At 46.9% G+C, this 13,258-nt stretch overlaps 1 protein-coding gene across 2 annotated transcripts in view; it reads left to right on the top strand.

Annotated features, from left to right (window-relative positions):
* The window catches only part of LOC124035531 (protein unc-13 homolog C-like), a 242,289-nt gene that overhangs the window by 23,413 nt on the left and 205,618 nt on the right, over positions 1 to 13,258 (top strand). For both annotated transcript variants that reach the window (XM_046348989.1, XM_046348988.1), the window contains exons 5-6: positions 3,498 to 3,503; positions 4,500 to 4,571. In XM_046348989.1, coding sequence (XP_046204945.1) covers positions 3,498 to 3,503; positions 4,500 to 4,571 — 78 coding nt within the window. The remainder of the gene's footprint in view (positions 1 to 3,497; positions 3,504 to 4,499; positions 4,572 to 13,258) is intronic.

The raw sequence follows: 13,258 nt of genomic DNA, 5'->3' as shown, positions 1-13,258 counted from the left end.
TAGTAGTAGTACTAGTAGTAGTAGTAGTAGTTGTTGTAGTAGTAGCAGTAGTAGTAGTAGTAGTAGTAGTCGTAGGAGTAGTAGTAGTAGTAGTAGTAGTCGTAGGAGTAGTTGTAGTAGTAGTAGTAGTAGTAGTAGTAGTAGCAGTAGCAGTAGTAGTAGTAGTAGTAGTAGTCGTAGGAGTAGTTGTAGTAGTAGTAGTAGTAGTAGTAGTAGTAGTAGTAGTAGTAGTAGCAGTAGCAGTAGCAGTAGTAGTAGTAGTAGTAGTAGTAGTAGTTGTTGTAGTAGTAGTAGTAGTAATCATAGGAGTAGTAGTAGTAGTAGTAGTAGTAGTAGTAGTAGTAGCAGTTGTAGTCGTAGAAGTAATAGTGATGGGTTCAACTGTTGGTGAAGTCTTTCTTCTGCTTCAGTGTCTGTTTTCATGATTCATCATATATTATCTTCCATATCAGGTTCGATTTCTTACCACCCTATTGAGATATTATACATACAATGTAACCTTTAACATGGATCATAACAACCATCAAGGGAATTATGAAACACACACTCTGAGCTCTTAGTATCCAAGTACAATATTTCAATTTCATTCCTGGTGAAAAAGTACATCTGGTAGAAATGATAATAATATTAGCTTGATGTTAATTCAAGGCTTATATAGTTTCTGATAGCTGTTTATAACACAGTGAAGAACATGAGTTGATGCTGTATTTGTCCATATTTCTCATGAAAATTAATAACCAACAATGTCTTGGTGAGTATGAGGTTGTCGTTGTTGTTTCTGGGGTTTTGAGTGGATATTTGATATTTGCCATTCCTTACACAGACCCATAACAGCTATGGGGAATATTTTTCAGTGAGTTGTCAGATTTCAGACGACCCAACCAAGCCCAAACTTTTACATTTTAACCGCTTGGCAGGCAGGAGTTGAACGAACAAGACAATTAAGTAATATTATTTGAAATATTGACAACTCAACCCAAAAATATATCTATCTGAGGACTTCATTGACTTCTGATTGAACTGTTCTGAGGCTTTTAAATCATTGTAAAAGCAACACTGTAAGAAGAACCTTTTATCCCCCCCCCCCCCCCCCCCCCGGATGAAGTCAGTAATCACTGTTCTAATTGGTCCCCCCCTGTCATGTCTCTCCTCTGTCGATGTCCGCCATTGGCTGTGTGATTGCTTCAGGGCAGCAACAGTGATCTGATTGGCTGGGACAGGAGGGATCCCCACCAATCACAGTGGGATGCAAAACATATTTACATTTAAATACATATTTAAAATGACTTCTTAGCTAACCATAAATATCTCCACACTCAGTAACATCCAAACTCAGGGTTTTAATATGTACTAGTAATGCCTGTCTCAGATTGTATTGTTACTTGATAATGCCTGCAGCAACCCGAGCAGAATAGCGATGCATGTTGACCACTTACACTTACATCAACACTCTGCGTTCATGTAGAGGTGACATCCCCCTGCTTACAGAACCCATGGCTGCCTCAAACATGGCTGAACCAACACAACACCATGGTCATGGATGCCCCATGGATCTTTACCATAGCTGGGCTGTAGACACGGCTAGACCTGGGCCGGACAGCCCGCTGGCTGGAGACCTACTGGGCATGCAGGCTTCCCCAACCCAACCTCCAGACGAAAATGTGTGCAGGGCACGACCTTGTAGGAAAGGGGAAAATGTTGTCGGCACGTTTATTCTACCTATAAAGACACATTTACATCAAGAGGTTAGGTTGGGTTTCCCAGTGGGCAAAACTCGTCGAAAGTTTATAAACTGGATGTAATGACATCATTTCAATCAGCGTGATGTAATTACGACCATATTACAACAAATACATATTTTCCAGTGGAATAAATCATTTGAAATTGTTTCAATAAAACAAGATTACAACCAAACTGGTTATAGTGATGTAATTTAAACCAATATGATGGCATTACAACTATATTACAACCAAGGTTGTTTTAGTTGTAAACTGGTTGTAAGGATGGAATCACATCAACCAATTTTGCCCACTGTTTTTTACTCCATCCCTGCTCCAACACACCTGAGTCCACTAATCAGCTGCCTTATCGGCATCTTTGATTAGCTGAATGTGGTGTGTTAGCGTGAGCAGGGCTGGAGCAAAAGCCTGCACCTGCAGTAGCTCTCTGGGAGAAGGATTAGCCTCCCCCGGGCTAGATGATGGTAAAGACTGAGTCAATATTGTCAGCTGTCCATGTCTGCATTTTCCTATCTATCTGTAACGTAATTTGGTCCAGACCTGTATGTGCTCCAGCCAACATAACATACTGTATACTGTGTGTATGGTGGCCATGACGACAGACTTCATGGGAGTTGGCTAGAGAACATGCAGATGTGGCACCAGGCTCTTCTCTAGCTCAGGGGTCGGCAGCCCTGTTCCTGGACTGCCACAGGTACTGCAGGATTCTGTTCCAACTAGGCACCTCACCTGACCAACTGAGCTAATTGATCAGTTCAGTGATGGCCTAAAACCATTACACACCTGGTCTTCCAGGTTGGTTAAATCAAAAACATGAAGCGCCTGTGGCACTCCAGGGCCAGGGCTGCCTACTAATGCCCTAGTATAATGATATATATGTAACTTTATCTATCTATCTCCTCTCCACACTCTTGTTTAGTGGATATTAATGTTACCATGTAATGTACATGTTAGTTAGTTAGTGTACTGTGTATGAGTCAGTGGTGTAAAGTCCAACTGGCGTCACTGTAAACGTACCAGTACCTGCGTGTACCTGTTTGTCCTGTTTGGTGTGCGTCTGTTGGTGTGTCTACCAGACTAACTAACGTGCAGAAGTGACAGCGGAAATATTATGATCAAATGCTTCATCCTACAGAGATGGGGCCAGGAGTTCTTCCCAGACCATAAGACATGACCAGGAAAGACTCTGGGCGCTAGTGGTGATAGCTAGCTGTAGTTTTGTTCCTGGTCAGGTCATGTGGTCAGGAAACAAATCACCTGGACCTATACATGTACCGAGACCAACACAACAAATACCAAGCATGAGTGCAATTCTGTAATGTTTAATGCATGTAAAGAATGTGATTCTATAGACTGTAGAGCTCTAAATGACTGAGATGAATTGTTCCATAGAGCTGACTTGTAATGCATGTCACAGATTGTCTTAGCTATAAATCTCTCAGTTCAACCATGCTGTGGCTATTCTCTGTGTGACATCAGGGCTTCATTTGAAATGGAATCCTTTTCCCTTTATAGTGCACTTCTATCAGCCCTGGCACCCTATTACCTAGAGAGTGCACTACTTTTGACCAGAGTCCTGTGGGACCTGGTCAAAAGTAATTCACTATATAGACAATAGGCCAGATCCTGGTCAAAAGTAGTGCACTTTATGGGGAATAGGGTGTCATTTGAGATATTGCCCATGTCTGCCTGCCAGACAGACAGCTTCTAATTGCATCTCTTGCCTTTTCTTTTCATTGCGTCTGTGGAAACCATCAGGCTATGGTAAGTCAAAGCCCTTTACAAAATGATAACATTATACAAAATATAGCTGGGTAAGTTGTTCTATTTCTCTCTGTCTTCACTTGTTGTTCCGGCCTTGATAATGAACAAGAAGCTCGCTAGAGGTACATTCTTTGTAGTAGACATCCTGGGATGTCTGAATCGGACAGAGAGTTGTGTTCCCGTGACAGAGCTGTGTTCAAACACTATTTTAAATCATTTGTAAATAGTTGATCTGTGCTTGACTGAGCTTGCATGGCTTAATGGACTGATAGAATAGTCCCAAAATTCCTAACCCCATTCCCCAACCAGCTTGCTCTCCAGAAAGACTAAAGAAAATGGTCAAAATATTTGAAAGATTTCAAATAGTATTTGAACCCACTTCTACTTCCGTGAGGGTCTGTGATGGCTGGGGCCAGGACGTTTGTTGCTCCATCTCTTATCTTCTCAGTTGGTCTGGCTGTTATGGCCGCGAACAAGACAAAGGGCTAATCACTCTGTGCTGACTCCAAATGGCACCCTATTTCCTAAGAGTGCACTACTTTTGCGCAGCGCCCATTGTGCTCGGGTCAAAATACTGTACATTACACAGGAAATATGGCATCCTTGGGAATGCATCCTGATTCTGGCTCTACAACTATAGAGACCAGCTGAAGGTGAGGAATAGACAGTTATTTCTAATGGCAGACACCACAGTGATACGATAGTCAAGTTCAGTATTAGAAGGTATTTGACCCCCCCCCCCCATGACCCTGCTTCTAAAGGAGAGTGACAATCCTATTGCAGTGCTAGAAAACCACTTTGTTTGATTATTAATATGGTGTCATGGTTCTTAGTTGCATTAATTTAGTCTCTTCTTGTCTCTCTCTCTCTCTCTCTCTCTCTCTCTCTCTCTCTCTCTCTCTCTCTCTCTCTCTCTCTCTCTCTCTCTCTTTCTCTCTGTCTATTCCCCCCTGCTCTCTCTCGCTGTCTCTTTCTCTCTCTTTCTCTCTTTCCCAGACTCTCGCTGCTCGAAAGGCAGGCATCTCGTTCGCCCTGGTGACTAGATCGACCCTGAACAACGAGGACCTGGTAGGTCGCCCCACTCACTGCCTGCATGTAAATCACTGGACAATCAGATCACCCAGGGGTAAAAAGGGGGAGGGACTAATGTGATGTCCATGCATAAAGGCAAAAGCACTGCCACGGGGGGTTAAGGGGGCACACAGAGTTGGGGGTTGCGGAGCTTTGACACATAAAGACTTGGACCCCTGCACTCATGTTAAAACTGTCAGTGTGTGTGTGTGTGTGTGTGTGTGTGTGTGTGTGTGTGTGTGTGTGTGTGTGTGTGTGTGTGTGTGTGTGTGTGTGTGTGTGTGTGTGTGTGTGTGTGTGTGTGTGTGTGTGTGTGCGTGCGTGCGTGCGTGCGTGCGTGCGTGCGTGTGTGTGTGGGTGCGTGCGTGCGTGCGTGTGTGTTGGGTAGGTGGGTCTTTCATTGTGTCCGGCCACAAGTGTGTGTGTGTGTTCAGAGATGAATGTCACAAGAGCTGCATGGCATTGAATTGGAACTGTCCTGGAAGTGTCCAGCTAGAAGATAGATTCAGTCAGACTAAATGACTAGATTAGGCTGTTTCATCACTGTCGAGAGTAGATTAGCTTTATTAGCTTGTCAGTACAGTAGGAATGAACAGGTAGAGAGTAATGCTGCTGAGAGACAATCTGCTTAATGATGAACACTGTTGTGCTGTGCTGTACAAGAATCAGAAAGAGAGAGAGAGAGAGACATCTTAATCGATGGAGGGAGAATTTGTTTTCCTTTCCGCTGACCTCCAGAGCTTTCTGCTTTAATTGATTGCAATCCTCATCTCTTTCCCTCCCTCCAATCCTCAACTCCTTCCCTCCCTCCAATCCTCATCTCTTTCCCTCCCTCCAATCCTCATCTCTTTCCCTCCCTCCAATCCTCATCTCTTTCCCTTCCTCCAATCCTCATCTCCCTCCCTCCAATCCTCATCTCCTTCCCTCCCTCCAATCCTCATCTATTTCCCTCCCTCCAATCCTCATCTCTTTCCCTCCCTCCAATCCTCATCTTCCTCCCTCCCTCCAATCCTCATCTTCCTCCCTGCCTCCAATCCTCATCTCCCTCCCTCCAATCCTCATCTCTTTCCCTCCCTCCAATCCTCATCTCTTTCCCTCCCTCCAATCCTCATCTCTTTCCCTCCCTCCAATCCTCATCTTCCTCCCTCCCTCCAATCCTCATCTTCCTCCCTCCCTCCAATCCTCATCTCCCTCCCTCCAATCCTCATCTCTTTCACTCCCTCCAATCCTCATCTCTTTCCCTCCCTCCAATCCTCATCTTCCTCCCTCCAATCCTCATCTCCCTCCCTCCCTCCAATCCTCATCTCCCTCCCTCCCTCCAATCCCCATCTCCCTCCCTCCCTCCAATCCTCATCTCTTTCCCTCCCTCCAATCCTCATCCCCCCCCCTCCAATCCTCATCTCTTTTCCTCCCTCCAATCCTCATCTCCCTCCCTCCAATCCTCATCTCCCTCTCTCCCTCCCTCCCTCCCTCCCTCCAATCCTCATCTCCCTCCCTCCAATCCTCATATCTTTCCCTCCCTCCAATCCTCATCTCCCTCCCTCCAATCCTCATCTTCCTCCCTCCCTCCAATCCTCATCTCCCTCTCTCCCTCCCTCCCTCCAATCCTCATCTCCCTCCCTCCAATCCTCATCTCTTTCCCTCCCTCCAATCCTCATCTCCCTCCCTCCAATCCTCATCTTCCTCCCTCCCTCCAATCCTCATCTCCCTCCCTCCAATCCTCATCTTCCTCCCTCCCTCCAATCCTCATCTCCCTCTCTCCCTCTCTCCCTCCAATCCTCATCTCCCTCCCTCCAATCCTCATCTCTTTCCCTCCTTCCAATCCTCATCTCCCTCCCTCCAATCCTCATCTTCCTCCCTCCCTCCAATCCTCACCTCCCTCACTCCCTCCCTCCCTCCCTCCCTCCAATCCTCATCTCCTTTCCTCCCTCCAATCCTCATGTCCTTCCCTCCCTCCAATCCTCATCTCCCTCCCTCCAATCCTCTCCTCCCACTAAATAAATAAAGATAGTTGGATAGGATGCTAGATTTGTCATGTTTTGTCATTGATTATCATGTCTTGTCCCTGTGCTTCCCCTTCTATTCGTTTCCCTCTGCTGGTCTTATTAGGTTCTTTCCCTCTTTCTATCCCTCTCTCTCCCCCTCCCTCTCTCACTCTCTCGCTCTCTCTTCTCTCTATCGTTCCGTTCCTGCTCCCAGCTGTTCCTATTCCCCTAATCAATCATTTAGTCTTCCCACACCTGTTCCCGATCCTTTTCCCTGATTAGAGTCCCTATTTCTCTCCTTGTTTTCCGTTCCTGCCCTGTCGGATCCTTGTCTATAATTCACCGTGCTGTGTCTATGTATTGCCCTGTCGTGTCGTGTTTCCCTCAGATGCTGCGTGGTGAGCAGGTGTCTGAGTCTGCTAGGTTCAAGTGCCTTCCCGAGGCAACCTGCAGTTCTTGATCAAGTCTCCAGTCTGTTCTCGTCTTTACGAGTAGTATTATGCCTTTTGTTTTGTAAAGTATCTTTACTGGATTAAAAACTCTGTTTTCGCCAAGTCGCTTTTGGGTCCTCATTCACCTGCATAACAGAAGGATCCGACCAAGGAATGGACCCAGCGACTACAGATGCTCGTAACACTGCCGTCGAGATCCAAGGAGCCATGCTCGGCAGACACGAGCAGGAATTGTCTGCTGCTCGCCATGCCGTGAAGAACCTGGCCGCTCAGGTTTCCGACCTCTCTGGACAGTTCCAGAGTCTTCGTCTCGTGCCACCTGTTACTTCCTGGCCTGCCGAGCCTCCGGAACCTAGGGTTAATAACCCACCTTGCTACTCCGGGCAGCCCACGGAGTGCCGCTCCTTTCTCACCCAGTGTGATATTGTGTTCTCTCTCCAACCCAACACATACTCTAGCGAGAGAGCTCGGGTTGCTTACGTCATTTCACTCCTTACTGGCCGGGCTCGAGAGTGGGGCACAGCTATCTGGGAGGCAAGGGCTGATTGTTCTAACAATTACCAGAACTTTAAAGAGGAGATGATTCGGGTTTTTGACCGTTCAGTTTTTGGTGGGGAGGCTTCTAGGGCCCTGGCTTCCCTATGCCAAGGTGATCGATCCATAACGGATTACTCTATAGAGTTTCGCACTCTTGCTGCCTCTAGTGACTGGAACGAGCCGGCGCTGCTCGCTCGTTTTCTGGGGGACTCCACGCAGTGGTCAAAGATGAGATTCTCTCTCGGGAGGTTCCTTCCAGTGTGGACTCTTTGATTGCTCTCGCCATCCGCATAGAACGACGGGTAGATCTTCGTCACCAAGCTCGTGGAAGAGAGCTCGCGTCAACGGTGTTTCCCTGCTCCGCATCGCAACCATCTCCCTCCTCTGGCTCAGAGACTGAGCCCATGCAGCTGGGAGGTATTCGCATCTCGACCAAGGAGAGGGAACGGAGGATCACCAACCGCCTGTGCCTCTATTGCGGATTTGATGGACATTTTGTCAATTCATGTCCAGTAAAGGCCAGAGCTCATCAGTAAGCGGAGGACTACTGGTGAGCGCTACTACTCAGGTCTCTTCATCTAGATCCTGTACTACTATGTCGGTCCATCTACGCTGGACCGGTTCGGGTGCTACATGCAGTGCCTTGATTGACTCTGGGGCTGAGGGTTGTTTCATGGACGAAGCATGGGCTCGGAAACATGACATTCCTTTCAGACAGTTAGACAAGCCTACGCCCATGTTTGCCTTAGATGGTAGTCATCTTCCCAGTATCAGATTTGAGACACTACCTTTAACTCTCACAGTATCTGGTAACCACAGTGAGACTATTTCTTTTTGATTTTTCGTTCACCTTTTACACATGTTGTTTTGGGTCATCCCTGGCTAGTATGTCATAATCCTTCTATTAATTGGTCTAGTAATTCTATCCTATCCTGGAATGTTTCTTGTCATGTGAAGTGTTTAATGTCTGCCATCCCTCCCATTTCTTCTGTCCCCACTTCTCAGGAGGAACCTGGCGATTTGACAGGAGTGCCGGAGGAATATCATGATCTGCGCACGGTCTTCAGTCGGTCCCGAGCCAACTCCCTTCCTCCTCACCGGTCGTATGATTGTAGTATTGATCTCCTTCCGGGGACCACTCCTCCTCGGGGTAGACTATACTCTCTGTCGGCTCCCGAACGTAAGGCTCTCGAGGATTATTTATCTGTGTCTCTTGACGCCGGTACCATAGTGCCTTCTTCCTCTCCGGCCGGGGCGGGGTTCTTTTTGTTAAGAAGAAGGACGGTACTCTGCGCCCCTGCGTGGATTATCGAGGGCTGAATGACATAACGGTTAAGAATCGTTATCCGCTTCCCCTTATGTCATCAGCCTTCGAGATTCTGCAGGGAGCCAGGTGCTTTACTAAGTTGGACCTTCGTAACACTTACCATCTCGTGCGCATCAGAGAGGGGGACGAGTGGAAAACGGCGTTTAACACTCCGTTAGGGCATTTTGAGTACCGGGTTCTGCCGTTTGGTCTCGCCAATGCGCCAGCTGTTTTTCAGGCATTAGTTAATGATGTTCTGAGAGACATGCTGAACATCTTTGTTTTTGTCTATCTTGACGATATCCTGATTTTTTCACCGTCACTCGAGATTCATGTTCAGCACGTTCGACGTGTTCTACAGCGCCTTTTAGAGAATTGTCTCTACGTAAAGGCTGAGAAGTGCTCTTTTCATGTCTCCTCCGTTACTTTTCTCGGTTCCGTTATTTCCGCTGAAGGCATTCAGATGGATTCCGCTAAGGTCCAAGCTGTCAGTGATTGGCCCGTTCCAAGGTCACGTGTCGAGTTGCAGCGCTTTTTAGGTTTCGCTAATTTCTATCGGCGTTTCATTCGTAATTTCGGTCAAGTTGCTGCCCCTCTCACAGCTCTTACTTCTGTCAAGACGTGTTTTAAGTGGTCCGGTTCCGCCCAGGGAGCTTTTGATCTTCTAAAAGAACGTTTTACGTCCGCTCCTATCCTCGTTACTCCTGACGTCACTAGACAATTCATTGTCGAGGTTGACGCTTCAGAGGTAGGCGTGGGAGCCATTCTATCCCAGTGCTTCCAGTCTGACGATAAGGTTCATCCTTGCGCTTATTTTTCTCATCGCCTGTCGCCATCTGAGCGCAACTATGATGTGGGTAACCGTGAACTGCTCGCCATCCGCTTAGCCCTAGGCGAATGGCGACAGTGGTTGGAGGGGGCGACCGTTCCTTTTGTCGTTTGGACAGACCATAAGAACCTTGAGTACATCCGTTCTGCCAAACGACTTAATGCCCGTCAAGCTCGTTGGGCGTTGTTTTTCGCTCGTTTCGAGTTTGTGATTTCTTACCGTCCGGGTAGCAAAAACACCAAGCCTGATGCCTTATCCCGTCTGTTTAGTTCTTCTGTGGCTTCTACTACTGATCCCGAGGGGATTCTTCCTTATGGGCGTGTTGTCGGGTTAACAGTCTGGGGAATTGAAAGACAGGTTAAGCAAGCACTCACGCACACTGCGTCGCCGCGCGCTTGTCCTAGTAACCTCCTTTTCGTTCCTGTTTCCACTCGTCTGGCTGTTCTTCAGTGGGCTCACTCTGCCAAGTTAGCTGGTCATCCCGGTGTTCGAGGCACTCTTGCGTCTATTCGCCAGCGCTTTTGGTGGCCGACTCAGGAGCGTGACACGCGCCGTTTCGTGGCTGCTTGTTCGGACTGCGCGCAGACTAAGTCGGGTAACTCTCCTCCTGCCGGTCGTCTCAGACCGCTCCCCATTCCTTCTCGACCATGGTCTCACATCGCCCTAGACTTCATTACCGGTCTGCCTTTGTCTGCGGGGAAGACTGTGATTCTTACGGTTGTCGATAGGTTCTCTAAGGCGGCACATTTCATTCCCCTCGCTAAACTTCCTTCCGCTAAGGAGACGGCACAAATCATCATCGAGAATGTGTTCAGAATTCATGGCCTCCCGTTAGACGCCGTTTCAGACAGAGGCCCGCAATTCACGTCACAGTTTTGGAGGGAGTTCTGTCGTTTGATTGGTGCGTCCGTCAGTCTCTCTTCCGGGTTTCATCCCCAGTCTAACGGTCAAGCAGAGAGGGCCAATCAGACGATTGGTCGCATACTACGCAGCCTTTCTTTCAGAAACCCTGCGTCTTGGGCAGAACAGCTCCCCTGGGCAGAATACGCTCACAACTCGCTTCCTTCGTCTGCTACCGGGTTATCTCCGTTTCAGAGTAGTCTGGGTTACCAGCCTCCTCTGTTCTCATCCCAGCTTGCCGAGTCCAGCGTTCCCTCCGCTCAAGCGTTTGTCCAACGTTGTGAGCGCACCTGGAGGAGGGTGAGGTCTGCACTTTGCCGTTACAGGGCACAGACTGTGAGAGCCGCCAATAAACGCAGGATTAAGAGTCCAAGGTATTGTTGCGGCCAGAGAGTGTGGCTTTCCACTCGCAACCTTCCTCTTACGACAGCTTCTCGTAAGTTGACTCCGCGGTTCATTGGTCCGTTCCGTGTCTCCCAGGTCGTCAATCCTGTCGCTGTGCGACTGCTTCTTCCGCGACAGGTAACTATTACGGTAACTATTACGTTAATTTATAAGGTTTGTAGGTAACGTTATTACACTGTCAAAGTAATGTTCATTATATTGTTATTACAGTAATGTAGTTTACTGTATTACAGTTGTGTAGTTCAGTGGTTTTCAAACCTCTCCCCAGGGACCCTCAGATGTTTATGAATTTTTGTTGTAGCCCTGAACTAGCTCACCTGATTGACCTATTCAAGGTCTTGATAATTAGTTGGCTAGTTGGATCAGGTGTGATAGTTTTAGTATTGTTCAAGGAAATATAATGGCTGGAGGTCCAGGAGAGTTTTGAAAACCCTTGTTTAAACCTCTTAAGGATCCGCCCCTTTTTTTTTGTTGCCTAAAATGACAAACTCTAATCTAACTGCCTGTAGCTCAGGACCTGAAGCAAGGATATGCATATTCTTGATACCATTTGAAAAGAAACACTTTAAAGTTTGTCGAAATGTGAAATTAATGTAGGAGAATATAACACATTACATCTGGCAAAAGATTTTTTTTAAATTGAACCATCATCTTTAAAATGCAAGAGAAAGGCCATAATGAATTATTCTAGCCTAGGCGCAAATTAGACTTGGGCCACTAAAATGGCCACTAGATATCAGTGTATGTGCAAAGTTTTAGTATGATCCAATTAACTATTGCACATTTATTAAAAATTTTGTATCAAGACTGCCCAAATGTGCCTAATTGGTTTATTAATATATTGTCATGTTCATAACTGTGCCCTCTCCTCAATAGTATGGTATTATTTCACTGTAATAGCTACTGTATATTGGACAGTCCAGTTAGATTAACAAGCTTTCTGCCCATTTCAGATATTTCTATGTCCTGGGATTTTTTTGTTTCTTACAACCTCATGCTAATCACATTAGCCTATGTTAGCTCAACTGCCTGAGGTCGGGTCACCGATCCTGTAAAGGTTAATCAGAGTATAGCTGCAGAATGTGCGATCTGTCGTCCCATGTGTAGTTGCATATTATGGGATCTGTAGTCCTTAGTGTAGCTGCAGATTGTGGGATCGGTAGTCATTAGTGTAGCTGCAGATTGTGTGATCTGTAGTCCTTAGTGTAGCTGCAGATTGTGGGATCTGTAGTCCTGAGTGTAGCTGTGGATGGGAAATGTAGTCCTAAATGCAGCTGCATATAATGTGATTTGTAGTCCCGAGTGAATCTGCATACAGGAGTAGTAGTCCTTTTGTGGTTTTAAGTAGGGCGAGCAGATGTTGGTGTTTTATCTGCTAAATTGACAAAAGAACATCCCTAAGAGAACTGTATCTCAGATTACACTGCAAACACCCATATGCTGCTGAGAGGAAGAGGATAGGGATGAGAGGAGAGGAGAGAGGAAAGAGGGAAGAGAGATTAGAGGAGATAGGGAGGAAAGGAGAGGAAAGAGGATAGGGAGGAGAGGAGAGAGGAAAGAGGGATTAGAGGAGATAGAGAGGAAATGAGAGGGTATAAGAGGAGAGGAGGAGTAATGGAGAGAAGAGGAGAAGAGAAGAGAGGGGCATGGGAGAGGATTGAGAAACGGATGAGAGAGAAGGAGGAGAGGAAAGAGGATAGGGAGGAGAGGAGAGAGGAAAGAGGGATTAGAGGAGATAGGGAGGAAATGAGAGGGTATAAGAGGAGAGGAGGAGTAATGGAGAGAAGAGGAGAAGTGAAGAGAGGGGCATGGGAGAGGATTGAGAAACGGATGAGAGAGAAGGAGGAGAGGAAAGAGGGATTAGAGGAGATAGGGAGGAAATGAGAGGGTATAAGAGGAGAGGAGGAGTAATGGAGAGAAGAGGAGAAGAGAAGAGAGGGGCATGGGAGAGGATTGAGAAACGGATGAGAGAGAAGGAGGAGAGGAAAGAGGGATTAGAGGAGATAGGGAGGAAATGAGAGGGTATAAGAGAAGAGGAGGAGTAATGGAGAGAAGAGGAGAAGAGAAGAGAGGGGCATGGGAGAGGATTGAGAAACGGATGAGAGAGAAGGAGGAGAGGAAAGAGGATAGGGAGGAGAGGAGAGAGGAAAGAGGGATTAGAGGAGATAGGGAGGAAATGAGAGGGTATAAGAGGAGAGGAGGAGTAATGGAGAGAAGAGGAGAAGAGAAGAGAGGGGCATGGGAGAGGATTGAGAAACGGATGAGAGAGG

Source organism: Oncorhynchus gorbuscha, linkage group LG05 (assembly GCF_021184085.1).
Source record: "Oncorhynchus gorbuscha isolate QuinsamMale2020 ecotype Even-year linkage group LG05, OgorEven_v1.0, whole genome shotgun sequence".
Lineage (NCBI taxonomy): Eukaryota > Metazoa > Chordata > Actinopteri > Salmoniformes > Salmonidae > Oncorhynchus > Oncorhynchus gorbuscha.
Note: the sequence above shows the minus strand (reverse complement) of the source record. Positions and strands in the feature narration are given on the sequence as shown.